Source organism: Radiomyces spectabilis (genome assembly GCF_025331425.1).
Source record: "Radiomyces spectabilis strain NRRL 2753 chromosome Unknown BYT42scaffold_13, whole genome shotgun sequence".
In the NCBI taxonomy this organism is placed as follows: Eukaryota; Fungi; Mucoromycota; class Mucoromycetes; order Mucorales; family Radiomycetaceae; genus Radiomyces; species Radiomyces spectabilis.
This window is the reverse complement of record NW_026251938.1, coordinates 1019784-1035708: the sequence shown is the minus strand read 5'-3', so window position 1 is coordinate 1035708 and position 15925 is coordinate 1019784. Positions and strand designations below refer to the sequence as shown.

The 15925-nt window shown below is 44.4% G+C and overlaps 9 protein-coding genes across 9 annotated transcripts; 4 read left to right on the top strand and 5 right to left on the bottom strand.

Annotated features, from left to right (window-relative positions):
• Positions 1 to 111: 111 nt before the first annotated feature.
• Positions 112 to 1468, bottom strand: BYT42DRAFT_115918 (uncharacterized protein). Its single transcript, XM_051562121.1, has 4 exons — positions 1373 to 1468; positions 586 to 1313; positions 364 to 531; positions 112 to 281 (listed from the first exon to the last, which is right to left on the bottom strand). The coding sequence occupies exons 2-4, from the start codon at positions 1243 to 1245 to the stop codon at positions 219 to 221; spliced, it is 891 nt and encodes a 296-aa protein (XP_051419839.1). The 5' UTR covers positions 1246 to 1313; positions 1373 to 1468; the 3' UTR covers positions 112 to 218.
• BYT42DRAFT_549259 (uncharacterized protein) lies at positions 1364 to 2117 on the bottom strand (the record flags this gene model as incomplete). Its single annotated transcript, XM_051566058.1, has 3 exons — positions 1364 to 1705; positions 1796 to 1807; positions 2097 to 2117. 3 exons carry the CDS (start codon positions 2115 to 2117, stop codon positions 1364 to 1366), a joined length of 375 nt encoding a protein of 124 aa, XP_051419838.1.
• A 624-nt stretch (positions 2118 to 2741) lies between these two features.
• Positions 2742 to 3533, bottom strand: BYT42DRAFT_585029 (ribosomal protein L28e). Its single transcript, XM_051569943.1, has 4 exons — positions 3514 to 3533; positions 3305 to 3448; positions 3055 to 3231; positions 2742 to 2982 (listed from the first exon to the last, which is right to left on the bottom strand). Exons 2-4 carry the CDS (start codon positions 3443 to 3445, stop codon positions 2869 to 2871), a joined length of 432 nt encoding a protein of 143 aa, XP_051419837.1. The 5' UTR covers positions 3446 to 3448; positions 3514 to 3533; the 3' UTR covers positions 2742 to 2868.
• A 1035-nt stretch (positions 3534 to 4568) lies between these two features.
• Positions 4569 to 5239, top strand: BYT42DRAFT_474755 (ribosomal protein S11; the record flags this gene model as incomplete). Its single annotated transcript, XM_051563596.1, has 3 exons — positions 4569 to 4740; positions 4896 to 5111; positions 5187 to 5239. Coding segments are annotated over 3 exons (441 nt in total), but the record flags the coding sequence as incomplete, so codon positions are not given.
• Positions 5240 to 5918: 679 nt separating this feature from the next.
• Positions 5919 to 7721, top strand: BYT42DRAFT_115762 (uncharacterized protein). The gene is made up of 2 exons (XM_051562120.1): positions 5919 to 6429; positions 6507 to 7721. Exons 1-2 carry the CDS (start codon positions 5974 to 5976, stop codon positions 7584 to 7586), a joined length of 1536 nt encoding a protein of 511 aa, XP_051419835.1. The 5' UTR covers positions 5919 to 5973; the 3' UTR covers positions 7587 to 7721.
• Positions 7722 to 7813: 92 nt separating this feature from the next.
• On the top strand, positions 7814 to 9638 carry BYT42DRAFT_503510 (uncharacterized protein; the record flags this gene model as incomplete). The annotated part of the gene is made up of 5 exons (XM_051564909.1): positions 7814 to 7918; positions 7990 to 8148; positions 8319 to 8624; positions 8694 to 9186; positions 9337 to 9638. Coding segments are annotated over 5 exons (1365 nt in total), but the record flags the coding sequence as incomplete, so codon positions are not given.
• A 305-nt stretch (positions 9639 to 9943) lies between these two features.
• BYT42DRAFT_648250 (cytochrome P450) lies at positions 9944 to 11789 on the bottom strand. Its single transcript, XM_051572733.1, has 2 exons — positions 10786 to 11789; positions 9944 to 10696 (listed from the first exon to the last, which is right to left on the bottom strand). Exons 1-2 carry the CDS (start codon positions 11772 to 11774, stop codon positions 10060 to 10062), a joined length of 1626 nt encoding a protein of 541 aa, XP_051419833.1. The 5' UTR covers positions 11775 to 11789; the 3' UTR covers positions 9944 to 10059.
• A 701-nt stretch (positions 11790 to 12490) lies between these two features.
• On the bottom strand, positions 12491 to 14455 carry BYT42DRAFT_648249 (cytochrome P450). The gene is made up of 2 exons (XM_051572732.1): positions 13347 to 14455; positions 12491 to 13281 (listed from the first exon to the last, which is right to left on the bottom strand). The coding sequence occupies exons 1-2, from the start codon at positions 14333 to 14335 to the stop codon at positions 12645 to 12647; spliced, it is 1626 nt and encodes a 541-aa protein (XP_051419832.1). The 5' UTR covers positions 14336 to 14455; the 3' UTR covers positions 12491 to 12644.
• A 44-nt stretch (positions 14456 to 14499) lies between these two features.
• On the top strand, positions 14500 to 15627 carry BYT42DRAFT_585023 (eukaryotic translation initiation factor 5A). The gene is made up of 5 exons (XM_051569942.1): positions 14500 to 14580; positions 14724 to 14751; positions 14830 to 15036; positions 15130 to 15374; positions 15448 to 15627. The coding sequence occupies exons 1-5, from the start codon at positions 14508 to 14510 to the stop codon at positions 15474 to 15476; spliced, it is 582 nt and encodes a 193-aa protein (XP_051419831.1). The 5' UTR covers positions 14500 to 14507; the 3' UTR covers positions 15477 to 15627.
• Positions 15628 to 15925: the final 298 nt, after the last annotated feature.

The window sequence follows — 15925 nt, the reverse complement described above, 5'->3', positions numbered from 1 at the left end:
ACCATGTTCCTCACCTTCCCGTAAATACTGCTTGGAATTAGCAATGGCAGTTCTGGCTTCAGTGATAGAAATTCGCAAAGCGCCAATAGACTGTTCAGATAATCGCGAGGAAATCAATGGCGGAGCTTCTTCAGTGCTGTTAATTTTTGTAATGATTTGGCGTACCAAACGCGAACGGTAATGGCGCGGGAGAACAGGAAATTCAGCGAGCGACTGGATCAGCATTCGCGCCCACCCGTTGGTAGCTTCCGTTCGTACAACATCGGCACTGTCGGTCTGCTCTGCATTAAAATTCTCAGTCTCCCGTAAGATCGTGTGCAAAAATGGTAGGTACTGTTCTGGGTGTGCTGAGAGAGTCCTCACATTGATCGGCTTGGGAACGTTCGCAAAAAGTTGGCGCAAATCGTCCATGGCGGAATTGAACAAGTCAGAGCGATCAATGGATGACGGCCATTCTGGCGGGCTGGTTGGATCATTCATTGAGTCATAAATATAGCACGCAGTTGTTTCAGCGTTCTTCTTTGTGAGATCCTGGAAAGGTATGAGTTAATGACATATGGGAATAACATGAAAGCAACACCTTACTTGAGCAGCATTTTGCAATTTAAGGCAAAAAAAGTGGATAGTTCGATGCTCAAAATTTTCAGTGATGGAATTCACCAAGATGGTCGCCGATTGTTCCGCCAAATAAGCCAATGCGTGTTTGTGTGCGGGTACGTTCGTCAACAGCGATGCACGGCAGTGTTCAGTGTACTCTTGGTAGCATCGGATCATGCTTTCGCGGGGTAACTTGCTGTTGCTGCTGGTGATCGTGTCGCCATGGACGAGCTGGATACATGCATAAAAGAAATCTTGCGAAAAAATGATTAAAGGGAGTTCGCGATGGGCGTCAAGCAAATCCAAGATGTAATACGCTGCAAAAGCTTGGGATTTAATAGCTGCTGCGCGCCAGTAATTCACCAAAATATTAATCTGGTCTTGTAGTCGTTGCTTGGCTGGTTCCTCCAAGCTCAAAAAGCTCGCAAGCCCGATCTTCTTGACGAAAATTGTCCGATCTCTTCCAAGTAACATGTTTAGTCGCTCCTTAGGCGACACACGGTGGTCCGGGCACTGATGGGATCTTCTGTCTGAGTGGGGTTCCTGGTCTTCGTACCTTCGAGCCGCGACGCATGTTGGACAGCGTTTCGAATAGTATACATTACGGTTTTTGGACTTTCTTTCTTGTCTCCCCAACGTTCTTTGCATTTTTAGGGCCTGCTTTTCTTCTTCTGACTTTTTTCGTTTTTGGCCAGCTCTGGGCTTTGCCGATGCATCTATTTCCATCGATGTTATTCGTTTCGTAAAAATCGAAATGATGACAACATTACTGTACCTCTCTTTCGTTGTTCTTTCTGTTCGGCTTCAGCTTTTCAGGCGCTCCTGCTTCTTTATCTTCTTTTTCCCGGACAAGTTTTGCCACTGACGCCAGGAACCGTTTATCTGGCTTTTGGTACTTTTTTGAAACGCCAGACTTTGGAAGCGGTGGGGGAATGGTTTGTACAGGTTCTCCTGGTACCTGCGCTGCTAAAGGCAATGGCTGCAAAGCACGGTTAAAGTTTGATGGGCCCGCTTCGCCATATTCATCAGAGCCTATATGTCTTTGCTGACGACTTTCTTGAATGGCACCTTGAAGGTCTTGACCCTCTTGATCGTTCTCGTCGCTAGACTGTTCGCTTGGAAATGTATATGTAGCTCGCTGTTTTCTAATAGGGCTTTTAATATTTTTCTTTACACTTTTTGGTATACCGGATATTACCCTTTGTCTTTTCTGTTAGACATAAAGAAGAAGAGTGAGGAAAAGAGCTATCATCATTTCATCCGTGGCATTTTATTTCGAGCACTACGGAGTCCGAATGGCATGTTGTCAATCGATTTGGTTCCAGCCCTTTGTGATGAGGGTTGACCATATACAATAAACCTTAATGATGGGATTCATATTAAAGTTTCACGGTTCCAGGACGCTGTGTAAAGTTTTTTCTTTTCACGGCGAATCCGAAGATCCTTTATTCTTTTTGTAGAACACACTGTACAGCATCCCTTCGCCTCTGTAAGTATACCTTAAATAGAACCAAATTCATATTTTTTTTCGCTCCTTTTGCGTTGATGGAAGGGAAAAAATTACACTTCCGGGGCATGATTCTGTGCTCCCTTTTTTTTGGCACTAGGTCTGACAGGTGATGTACTAATTGATTCGCCTGTGATTGATTAGCCTGTGATTAATTGTCTCTCATTGACTCTCTCTGGTTGATTCAGGAGGTTATGCGATATTTTTATATACCAGTTGAAACTATTTCTTCTTACGAACAGTAGTTTTCTCGTACAATAACTGTTGTGCGGATTTCTAAAATTGTTCAAATTTTGTTGTCCGGGTACTGTACTGGGATGATGGCATATGGCGAGTTTTCTTTTTTTTTTTTTTTTTTTTTTTGTGATGCAAGGCATAACCTGCATACTATGCTAATGGAGACATAAAACGTTGTGTAAATATCCTCATCCAGGAAAGCTTTGCGTTCTCTAGTAGGGGAAATAGTCCGAATTTTGGTTGAATGGTTAAAGACCAACCCTGTATTCTGACATGTATCAGAGACAAATATTGAGCTCAATGGCACCAGAAGCATTGCCACCTGTTGAAATATATAATGTCATGAATAGCAAATTACGAAAGACACAGTCAAAAAGACTATCACACGTCGTTTTTGGGGCGATCAGGAAGAACAAGCCACAAAAAGGATCGTGCCAAGCCACCCGGTGGTTGGAAATGCTGCAAGTGTGTGTTTTTTATAATGAAATGATTTGATTTTGAAAGAAAAAATTAAATTAAAAAGCCATTTAAGCCTGAGCAGCAGCTTGCTTTTGGGCACGGAGGCCCTTGGCAGGACGGAGGGTGCGCTTCTTCTGGGGTTGCTGACTGGAGATGATAGCGGAAGCACGAGCAAGAGCAGCCTACAAGGGGAACAGATAAAAAATAAGTGAGTCAAGACGATAACTCAAATGATGATAGTGATAAAAACGTACGGAACGAAGGTCGGGTCTGTACTTGCTGCGGGCGATCAAGTTAGCGACAGACTTGGCGGTCTGACGGCGAGTCTTGGCGATGACAACAGAGTGAGTGGATTTGGCGGGAGTCTGAGCGTTCTTGGCCTTCTTCAAGGTAACGCGGACACCACGGGCAGCAGGCTGGACAGCGGCAGCCTAAACACGATAAAAATATGAGTACTGCGGAATAATACTGTCACGAATTATTTCATGATGGGTATATACGAACCTTCTCGTTGGCAAGGCCAGAGTACTTGAAGGTGTTCAAGTTCAACAAGTTACCCTTCTCCGCAGAGAACTGGACACCAGGGCGCTTCACGAGGAAGGAGTTGTTGTTCTTGATCAAAGCCCAAACCAAATCAGCGCTCATTGTCTAATAATAAAGCGTCAAAAGAAAATTCGAACCCATGGTCGTCTATCACCGAAGCTCTCACTCACGTTGCTATAGTAAAGAAAAGAGAGGTGACCATCGTTTCCCCCATCGGATTTTCGTATTTGCACACAGAGTTTGCACATCAAAAAAAAATTGTTTAATCTTGCTTACGTCACCTCAAAACCCGGGCCGGACAAAGAAGGCTGGATAACAATGCTGGATCACCATACATGAAACGATGTATATTTGGAGCCCTGAGAACCTAATCGTACTCAATTATGTCGATAAAAATGACTACAGCGTATTTCATTCCTTGGGAGATTTATGATTTCTCGATCTGTCACCACTCTCACCAACATCTACGGAAAAAGTACACTTGCTCGGCCATCAACGAGCGTAAAAGCTTCCGCCAACAGCCAGAACCACGTTTTCATATGGAAGCTTACAAGGAAAACATAAGAAACTAATCAGGTAACAGACGGATACCATGACATTGACAGAAGAAATTTCAATGATGATACTTGAGCTGCTGATCTTCTTGATCTTATTGTGATTTTCACATGAAATGTTAACAGATCACCATAATTTTTTTTTGTCTAGTATGATGATGTGGTAATATTCATAGTCTTAAAGTTTGATTTCTTCCAGTGGAAGGCAAGAGTCCTAATTGAAGATAGCCTTTTTCATTCAATCAATCCACTTCATTGCTTAGCTTTGTCAGCTCGACAAAACCGCCACACCTCTGAGTCGCCTGTGGCTTCACATGCTATAAGATGCTGATTTTCGTATTAGTTGCCATGGTCATCGCTTCTTCACAGTCTGTGCACGAGAAAGCCTACAGCATGTTTCGTACCACTGCTGTCGATATAATAATCGATTTTGAACGATAAATTATGTTCGTGACAATTCCCATGGTGCTGCAGCAGTAGGATCTCGGTCGTGATTGGCGCTGGAAAAAAAAATTGTCTGCAAGGTTTTTTTTTTTTTTTTTTTTTTTTTTTTTTTTTTTTTTTTTTCATTGTGCAGTCTCATTCTACTTGCTTGGGGTTTCGTTCAAAAAAGCATCCATTTTGTTCTTTGCATCCATCCGTATTCCTCTTCCATCCATCCAAATTTAAATATGTCTGGCAAGCGTGCTGCTCCCAAGAAAGTCGTTGAACCCGTTACCTTGGGTCCTCAAGTCCGTGAGGGTGAACTTGTGTTCGGTGTGGCTCACATCTTTGCTTCCTTCAACGACACCTTTGTCCATGTGACCGATCTCTCTGGTCGCGAAACCATTTCTCGCGTTACTGGTAAGTGTGTGAAGTGATGAATGCAGAAAGGACAACCTTGCTCTGTGGTATTGTCATCTTTTTACCAAGGTGGCGATGCTGTAGAGGAAGCTTTGAGCGGCGTGTGGTTCAAGTTTTCTTACCACATCCCCCTCCCTTGTCCCTTTCAATGTTAGGCGGTATGAAGGTCAAGGCCGATCGTGATGAATCGTCTCCCTACGCTGCCATGTTGGCTGCTCAAGATGTCGCTGCCAAGTGCAAGGAAGTTGGCATCAATGCTCTTCACATCAAGATCCGAGCAACCGGTGGTACTGGCACCAAGACTCCCGGTCCCGGTGGCCAGAGTGCTCTTCGTGCTCTTGCTCGCGCCGGCATGAGAATTGGCCGTATTGGTAAGTTTGGCATGGCCATATACCTTGTCAATGAATATGAGTACTCACAGTGCATTTTTTTTTCTTTGTCAACAGAGGATGTTACGCCAGTTCCCACCGACAGCACCCGCAGAAAGGGTGGTCGTCGTGGTCGCCGTCTCTAGGTTGTAGGCGTATCGTCTCACAGCCCTTGTTACTTTTTTTTTCCTCAATACGTGTCATTTCTCTCACAATACTTCATTCAATAAATTACTGTATATAACATCGTGAAAAACCGTTTCTTCTATCCTACTTGTTTGCATGCTTCCAACCGCAGATTACACTGGAAAGTGTGAGCCCTTGAGACAGCTTCTTTCTTCGTTGGTTTGTCCAGGAATCACATCCCTATGAATCATTCACTTTGTCAATAGCTTTCTATTTAAACAAAAGCTTACTCGCTAATGAAGTGGCGGTTGACGCTGTCCACTGTAGCCGAAATAATGAACGAAAGAAAATCAGGAAACGATTCAAACGACAGACCAAAATAGCGAGGCATATCATTCGTTCAAAATCCGTCTGTGAAGGGCTCCTTCTTCGAACATCGGAGTAATTCTGCACGATAAGGTATTTCCGTACCGTGAGTCTGTTGTAAGCGTATGCCAATCCTCTCAAAACAGCGTCTTTGGAATGGTCCAGTGGGAATGATTCCTCCCACCTGTTTTTGCTGAAAGCCAAGGAACAATGATAGTGCAAAAGGGCTACGCTTGGACCATGACGTTATTGTTGTAATGATCGGACCCAAAATAACAGGATGCATAATTTGGAAAACATAACAAAAAAAAATAAAAATAAAAAGGTTCAACACCACTCTTAACTTCCTTTACTGTTTGTCCTTGTTTTCTAAATGGACGATTCCTCTCCTTCACCGCGTGGTCAGGATGCGTTTGCAAAAACGTTGGAGTTCAAACCTCGTCAACGAAGCAGTGTCTCGTCGACCAACAGCGGTAGACCGACTTCTTCATTGCGGGCTAAGGAGGGCTCAGTCAATCGGCTCTCACGCGTCTTCGCTCAAGATACATCGTCGTCCAACCCACATGATGCACACATTCAGGCAAAGAAACCTTCCATTCCTACCAAACCACCGTCCCTACGCATTCCCAATCAACATGCCCTGAATAACACTGCTTCAGTGCCATCCCACCAGCCTTTGAGCACACCAGCACTCACCACCCCAACACAGCACGCTATGGAACCGCCACCATCATCCTCCAGCAATGAACATGAATCATCCATTGACGAGACATCCTTACGATTCCAAGATATTCGTGCGAGATTCCAACAAGAAAGCAGTACCGTCAAGGTAGGCTCATCTTATACAAAGTGATGATGGTCCACAACTCAAAATGCTCACACTCTTTTACTTCTTTGTTGGTTTAGGTACCTTCACCACGTAATACAGTGTCCAATAATAGATCAAGACCCACTTCGTTTGCGCCGTCCAAAGGATATCGTACAACCCTTTCACCAAAACCTGTTATCCCCATCAATGATTCCCAAAGCAACCTCGGCGCACGATCTCCTGCACGCAATAAAGAGAGTTCATCATCTTCCCTTCCCTCGTCTTCGGTGGCCGAAATCAGCAAACGACTGGAGAAAAACGACAAGGCAGGATTAAAGCGATCGGTCAAAGAACTTTCACCTGCACCGGTCACTGCACGTCCGTCCGTACCTTCGCTTTCTCGTCCTTCCGCAATACCAACCCATCGTAAAGCCGGCGAGCCAATACCCTCTCGAACAAGTCTCAGCAAACGAGCGTCCAATCCATGCATGGCATCTTCTATTCAACCCAATAACACTGGTTCCTCCGCCGCTTCACTAAATATTCCCATGATCGCACGATCGGTGACCGGGAACAGCGTGATGAGCACCGCTTCCACTGCATCCACCTCCTCCTCATCTGTGACCGGCTCCTCCGCCAAAAAATCCTGGCATTACGGCACGGCCATCACCAGCTGGTTCACAGGCAATCACACCGATGATGCGCAACATCAATCTCTCAAAGATTCAATTACTATCGTTTCGAAAGAACCCGTTCAACCTTCCGCAGCTTCAACGTCACCGCCATCGTCTTCCGACACGTCATTCTCTGATAGCCTGCCTATTTCGCCTCAACTTTCAGGAAGAGATGAGGTGGGATACAAAGTGATTAAACGATCTAAAGTGGTTCAGGAGCTGTTTGAAACAGAAAAAGTATTCCAAAGCGATATGATGCTACTGAAAGAAGTATACTATGATCAAGCTCGTCTACCCGATTCGCCTTTCACCAAAAACGATGTCAAGATTCTCTTTTCAAATATTTTGGCTATTGCGGAATTGGAGGACATGTTCATAGCATTACTGCAAAACGCCTGTGACACATCTCAGCGACGACCGTCAGCTACCTCTCTTTCGAGTGATAACGACATTGATAACACATCGGTTGGTATGGCTTTCAGAGAAATGGTGAGTGATCCATAGCCACGTCGAGTAAGCGAGACATTGCCTAATCACGAGCACCGTTTTATATAGATGCACCGGATCGACGAGGTATACAGTGAATACTGCAAACGACATGAAGACGCGGTATTGAAGCTTCAGGAAGTACAATCCATACCAAAAGTACAGGAGTTTCTCGCCGTAAGTTACACTTTATAGATGGAGATTCGACCAAATGAACTCACTCGGGTCTTTATGGTACGGTTTGACAGAAATGCAAGGAGGATATGCAAGGACGTACCACTAGCTGGGATCTTGGAAGTCTATTGATCAAACCTGTTCAAAGAGTATTAAAATACCCGTTGCTGCTTCGGGTAAGCTTTTAAGGAGCGAGGGTCATCCACGTGTGATGAGAAGTATAAATGGTGTTGTCGCAATGATGTAGGAAATCAGCTTATTGACCCCTGCCGAGCATCCTGATGCCGAGAACTTGGCCATTGCGGTAAAAGAGATTCAGGAAGTCGCCGATCACATCAATGAGATCAAGCGTCGTAAAGATATTGTGGAAAAAATCGTCGGTGACAAAAAACGAACCGAAATAAATGTAAGTCAACTGGAGGAAATCCTGTCTCGCCAATGATCAACCAATTTACCTTTTTTTACTTGGTGCATTTTTTAGGTAGTGTAAGTGACAAAATCTGACAGAACAAATGGGGTGAAAAAGGCCAGTACGTGCTAAAATGCTCTGGTGCTAGACATGGTATCAACAAAAAGTTAACGCGTCGTGCGCAACGGTTCCGGCAAGTGACAGGCTTTGCCTCTGGAGCGACCCAGGACGCTCTTTTCGATGCCCTCAATCTACGATTTGAAGAACAGCAAGAAATCGCTCGGCAACTAGCTCGTGATTTGCAAAACTGGGTGCGCCATGTGAAGGAACAGCTGGACAATCTTCAGTTATTTGCGTGCAGTCTGGAAACACTGTACAGTTCTTATGGTGGAGTTCGTGTGCGCAGTATGAACAATATCCGAGCTTTCAATCAAGCGGCCTCCGTGTTGGCCAACGCATTGTTGCGAGAACTTGTAAGTTCCAGATTGGGATCCTGCCGAAGATGTCCATCAAAACATGGTCATCTGATGTGTTGTTGATAGGATAATACTGTCAAAAGCTATACTCTCGTGAGGATCGAAGGATTTTTGCGGGTTTTCGAGAATCCCACTCAGGTCATCAGTAAACGGGCGAAGAAATTATTGGATTACGATCGTGTACGAGATTTGAAATCCAAGGGTGATGTGCCTGATAAAGCACTGCAAGAATCAGCTGATGCCTATCTCTCCATCAATGCCCAATTAATCGATGAATTGCCCAAATTTTTTGGATTAACCACTACGTATTTTGACATCTTGATCGGTGATCTATCCATCCTACAAGCCAACTTTTATGCCCAGTTAACAGCGGAATGGAAAAAACTGGCCATCCTGCTGTATGACGGCCAGGAAGATGTCGATGAAACATTGGAACAAATTGTACAGCAGTACGAAACGGATATGGTACCCGTGGAAGAGATGATTCAAGAAATCACGCCATTAAATAAAACACAATGGAACGCTTTAACCACCCAGCTACTGTCACCCAGCCGCCCTCGTCGGACAGGCACCAACGGGGATGGCTATTTTGACAGGTCGATGTCTGCTCCGAGTTTCAATGACCATCACGGTAAGTTTTACTCTCACTCCCGAGTACGTTTGCATAAGCAAGTTCCATTTTACTGATCAAAAATGAAATTTCGATCAGCTTCCTCCGAAAAGATGCACGATCGGTCACCCATGGAAGTCGGCAATCGAAGTGTAGGGCAGCTGGTGGACCTGTCTACTAGTCCAGATATAAACTCGTTCTTGACAGCCACGCCATCGGACGAACCCGTGTTCCAGTGCGTGGTGTTGTACGATTACGAAGCGGACGAGCCTGATGCACTAAGTATTCGCGAAGGAGACCAGTTACTGATATGGGAAAGCACGGAACATGAAGAATGGTGGTATGGTCATCTTGGGAAACAAAGCGGCTGGATACCTGCTTGTTACTGTAAAAAATTGTAAATCGGTTTTATGCAATTGCTGGCTCTGTGTGTTTTTTTTTTCTAATGTGTATAATAATGATAATACTCCCTATTATATTGTGCTCTGTTTTTCTTTAGTATTATCCTAGCAGATAAGCGACTATTTTGTAATATAACACAATTTTAAAAGATTTATGTGATTACACATGGATAAACCTGAACCAAATTTTTGACCTCAAGCGTTCAGTGTTCCTCAATGATTTGAATTTCTTCCGAGCATAGACTGCAAAATAACTTCACATTGGTCTTCCTCGTAACAATTATGGAAATTGCATATATATGGTAGAAACCGGTGGGATGATTGTTTTGATACTTGATTGACTGCAGGTGATAATCATGACATAACGTTGATGATAAATACAAGACATGTGTTTCTGATATGGAGTGATACTGAGGAGCTTTCAAATTTTGCGAGCTCGTAGCTTCATGGAGGGCACAGGACGAACCGTGACTTGCTGCTTTTTCTGGAATTGCATGCCGGGAATTTCAGTGTATTTCGTGTCACGGAGAAGGAAAGACAGCATGATTTTCATCTCTATGATAGCGAAGCGGTGACCAATACATTGGCGTCCTCCTGCAAAAAAAGGCATATATGTATATGGACTGATACTGGCAGCCGCCGGTTCATTCCAGCGGGAAGGACGGAATTCGGCGGCATCGTCTCCCCAGATACTCTTTAGATGATGCGTTACCATGGGACTAAAAATGAGAACGGTGCCTTTGGGTATAAGGTATTGACCTAAAATCATGTCTTTGAGAGCCATACGATTCGTAAGCGAGACAGGAGGGATCAAACGTAGTGTCTCCTTGCATACGTTATTTAATAGTTTAAGCTGATGAATCGCCTCGTAATTTGGGATATCAGCCTCTTCCGCACGGTAGTCGGATGGGCTATGCAACGGGTCAGTGAACATGGGATGATCCATATCGGTGTCATCAAAAGTTGTTTTGATTTCAGCTCTCAGTTCATCCTGAACATCTTGATGTCGAGCCAAAAACCACAGACACCAAGTTAATGCCACGCTTGTGGTTTCATGTCTGTGAGAGTATAAGCTGTCAGTCTACGTCGATACATTTGGCCCAGTAATTACAGTGTGAATGGGCATCTTTTTTTTTTCGTTATTTACCCAGCAGCAAGAAAGGTGAGGCATTGATTTTGCAATTCGGAAACTGTTGTCTGCTGACCGGTTGTTTCGTCAATTTCACGCAACATGAGTCCCAACAAGTTGTTAGACGTCTGCTCTGGTTCGTTCTTATGTTGTTCGATGGCCCGTTCCACCAGTTGTCGGCTATCTTCTTGCATCCATTGCAAATAGCGTCTGATTCGGCGATTGTAAGGAGTGGGAAGTTGCTGCAAAATAGGAAAAAAGAACCCAAGCACCCACATACTGGAAAAGTCGTTGTTGAAAATGCCCATGTAAGCGTCTGCTAAACGATTGGCTCTCGGTGTGCCTGCATTCTGCACACAACGGAACTGTTCACCAAACCCGGCAATGCCAATAACATCCAATGCCGCCAACGAAAGACCGGTGGAAATATCGATCTCGGTCCATTCGTCCGTTCGCAATCCATTGAGCCATTTGGTCCGTAGCTGACCTGCAGGCACGCTCATCAAAGGCACCATGTCCCTTAGGGTTTGCACACTAAACGCTGGGTTCAACATTTTCCGTTGATGACGATGCGCCTCTCCTTCCGCAGCGAGAATACCGTTGCCTATGAACCTGACGAGAAATGCAGTGGTATCGGGTGGTTTGATGAAATCGTAGTGACGAACGGTCAAGACATCCTTCAAAATCTCAGGATCGGTGATTAGAACATGAGGCGAATTCCACAGGCCATGATAGGCCACGATATCACCGTATTTCTCAGTCCACCGTAACTGGGGTAGAGGTGGCTCTTCAAGCAGTATCGTTTTCATATTACCCATAAAAGGTATCCAATCCACTGAAGGACCTGGAATCCGATTCACTGGATGTAAATAGAGCCGGTAAATGATGTAACGATATAAAATGTAGGTGCTGTAACCGACCGCGCCAGCAGTTAACGCATTACGACAACCCCTCGGTGTATCAAGATTTAATGTACGAAGGACTGACTCTATGGATAAAAATGTCATAGAAAAGCATAAAATAGAAAAAAAACTAATGAAAAAAAACCTAGCAGTATTATCCATACCTATTTTATTCTTTTTCAAAATTTACTTACACATGTGATCTTTCAAGTTCCATCATCAGGAAGACATAACGGCCCAACTTCGGTATATTCTCTTTGTAAATTCTCTACGGAAAATAATCGTTTACAGATAGGCCTTAATGTCGAATTAAGCCACGTTATGCCATGACGATGGTAAATAGCAGGCGGATTCTCAAAAGTGATGCACGAGACACTTTCTATGAGGATGAAGACGTAAGAAGGAAAACGAAGAGCCATTTGCAGCTGGCTCGCAATTTGTCAAAATGGGGGCTTCATGTGAAGAGACATCATTACGGTACAAGGTCGATACTATAATACTCAAGGAAAGGCTACGTAGTTTCTATGGTGAGAATTGCATTCGCAATAAAAATAAGACTTATGGTCCGGTCGGTGCCCCTGTTAGTAGCGATGTTATTGTCGTCATAGGCACCCTGGGCTACAGTAAAATCAAATGGATGCAGTGATTTTGACGCTTTTGGGCCCTGCATCGGGCTGCTTAGAAGTAGCGATGGCAAAGTCCCTTCACGATAAAGTCCACTGCGCTTGAACATCACCGGGCTTTGGTCATTCACATAAACAAAGGCCACTAATATGCAACCAACACCTGTCGCTCAAGGGATACCAATAAAAAAAAAAGATGCGTAGAAAACATTAGTTGTATAACTCCGCATGACAGACAACAATGCAATTATATGTGCATGAGAGCCATCAAAAAGGAAGATTGACGGGCATAAGGTAAGATTTATGATACACAGTATACAGTACAAACAGAATATAGTAACAATGAAGAACTTTAAACTTTGGATACTCGCAATTGCATGGACGGAACCGGACGAAGGGTGAGTTGCTGCTTCTTTTTGAATTGCATGCCTGGAATTTCCGTGTATCGCATGTCCCGGATAAGGAAGGCCAGTAGAATTTTCATCTCCATGGTGGCGAATCGGTGACCGATACACTGACGTCCTCCAGCGTAGAAAGGCATATACGTATATGGACTGACACTGGCCGCCGCCGGTTCGTCCCAGCGAGATGGACGGAATTCGTAGGCATCTTCGCCCCAAATACTCTTCAGATGATGAGTCACCATTGGGCTTATCACGAGAAACGTGCCTTTGGGTATAACGTGCGCACCTAGGACCATGTCTTTGGTGGCCATTCGGCTGGTGGTAGGAACGGGAGGAATCAAACGCATGGTTTCCTTGCAAACGTTATTCAGTAATTTGAGTTGATTAATGGCCTCATAACTTGGAAGCTTGGCATCCTCGGCGCGGAAGTCGGTTGAATGATGCAGCGGGTCAGTAAACATGGGGTGCTCCATGTTGGTGTCATCAAACACCGTCCTGACTTCAGCTCTCAGTTCATCTTGAATATCCTGATGTTGCGCCAATAACCAAAGGCACCAAGACAACGCCACACTGGTGGTTTCATGACTAGAAAGCATAAAGCATGAGCATCATCGAACGACGACCGGACGAAACCGTAGTGTATCTCTTACCCAGCAGCGAGGAAGGTGAGGCACTGATTCTGCAATTCTTCAACCGACATGTGTTGTCCCGTTGTCTCGTCCACCTCACGCAACATGAGACCTAATAAATGGTTGGGCATATTTTCTGGATCCTTCTTGTACTGTTCAATGCCACGTTCCACCAATTGTCGACTGTCTTCCTGCAGCCACTGCAGATAACGTTTGACTTGGAGATTGTGAGGCGTAGGCAAATGCCGTAAGAAAGGGAAGAAGAAAGTAAGCACACGCATACTGGAGAAGTCGTTGGAAAATATTCCCATATAAGCGTCTGCTAAACGATTGGCTCTTGGAGTGCCTGCATTCTGCACACAGCGGAACTGTTCGCCAAACCCGGCAATACCAATGACATCCAAGGTCGCCAGTGAAAGACCGGTAGAAATGTCGATCTCGGTCCATTCATTCGGACGCAATTCGTTGAACCACTGTGCACGTAATTGACCTGCTGGTACGCTCATCAAGGGCACCATGTCACGGAGGGTTTGCACACCAAACGCCGGGTTCAGCATTTTCCGTTGATGACGGTGCGTCTCTCCTTCGGCCACGAGAATGCCTTTACCCAGGAAACGGATAAGAAATTCGCTGGTATCGGGCGACTTGATAAAGTCATAGTGACGGGTAGTTAGGACCTCTTTTAATATTTCAGGATCGGTGATAAGCACGCGGGGTCGGTTCCATGGACCGTGATAGCCGACAATTCCACCGTATTTCTCGGTCCACCATGTAAACGGTACACCGGCCTCCTCACGTATGATGGTTCTCATATTACCGGTAAAAGGAATCCATTCTACGGGAGGCCCAGGAATGCGATTCACTGGGTGCAAATAGAGTCGATAAATGAAATAACGAGTGATAACATAGGTGCTGTAACTGATGACGCCCGCCGTCAATGCGGTACGGCGACCTTGGGTGGTATCAAGATTCAATGCATGAAGTACTGTCTCTAAATAAGGTAAAGTCATGAAGAAAAAATAGTGCAAGAGGAAAAACAATTAAAAAAAAATTGAATGTCGGCGTGGGGCTCTTTCTTTATAATCTTGCAATTTTTATTCTTTTCAATTCTTTTGCTGACGAATTCAAACAATTCGGCACAGAGGCGCACAAAAAAAAAAAAAAAGGATGGGAACAGGGAAAATGAAGGCCCGAACTCCGCGCGTGGCTTCCCCGGCCTGGCGATTCGTCAAAAAAAATTTTCTTTCCAACTCAAACCTTTCCAGAAACAGCAACGCGAATCAGCCAATCAGCATCGTCAACAGAAAAAACGTAGGCAAGCCCCCAGCCAAAAAATAAAAAAAATACTATAAAAACCCTGGAACAGCCACCCCGCGCGTCTGTTTTTCTTTTTTACTTACTTCTTTTTGGCCTTTCTTGTTAGCAAGTAAATATTGTGACCAAGTTGTTAGAAGGGTTGCCGTGAAAGGTGGTACTGATACAGGGTTTATGTGTTTTGTTATAGAATGTCTGAAGATCACGATCACACCTTCGAGTCCACTGATGCCGGTGCTTCCTTGACCTACCCCATGCAGTGCTCTGCATTGAGAAAGAACGGCCACGTTGTCATCAAGGGTCATCCCTGCAAGATCGTTGACATGTCTACCTCCAAGACTGGCAAGCACGGTCACGCCAAGGTCAACTTGGTCGCTATTGATATCTTCACTGGCAAGTACGTGTCGCCAAAAGAAAAAAAAAATTTTCAGACTGGGAGCAATTTTTTTTTTATTATTTGGGATGCTGATTTTTTTTCCTTGATTTATAGGAAGTATGAAGATGTCTCCCCCTCCACTCACAACATGGATGTTCCCAACGTTCGCCGTGAGGAATTCATGCTCATCAACGTTGATGATGGTCAGCTTTCTTTGATGAAGGAAGATGGTACCACCAAGGATGATGTTGACTTGCCCGATAACGACCTCGGTAAACAAATCCAAGAAATGTTCGAGGAAGGCAAGGAGTTGATCGTCACTGTTGTCTCTGCTATGGGTGAAGAGCACGCCTTGTCCGGTAAGCAATCAGGGTTGGCTGCACTATGAATGGAGAAAGATCTGGATTGACTGATATTTTTTTCATTCAATAGTCAAGGAAGCTCCCAAGGGCAGCGCCTAAAGTGTTGTACAGTGATTTTTACATTTTATACAGAAAAAACCTCATTACTGAAAAAAAATAAACCATTGATCAGCGAATATTGTATTCTGATTGCATTAAACAAAAACAAATCCTTGCCGTCAACCTGCAAATGCAGTGGCTTTGACATGTATTTGACTTGCTTTTTTCTTCGGTTTGTATGTATTTTTTTTTTTTTTTTTTTTTTTTTTTTTTTTTTTTTTTTGGCCCTGGTGCGTCGACAGAATAAGGAGCGCCAAATACTGTAAATGTAAAGTTTCCATGTCATGCACACCTTAAAAAGCAGGGATAGCGTTTAGTTGATCTTTAAACCTGGCCTTTCTGTGCGAACAACGGTATTTTGTGCTGTACCATGGTTATTGACCCTTTACTACGTATTTTCTGTAACCAGTGGATTCACACAGAATCGATTGTTGTTTTCTGCCAGTGGT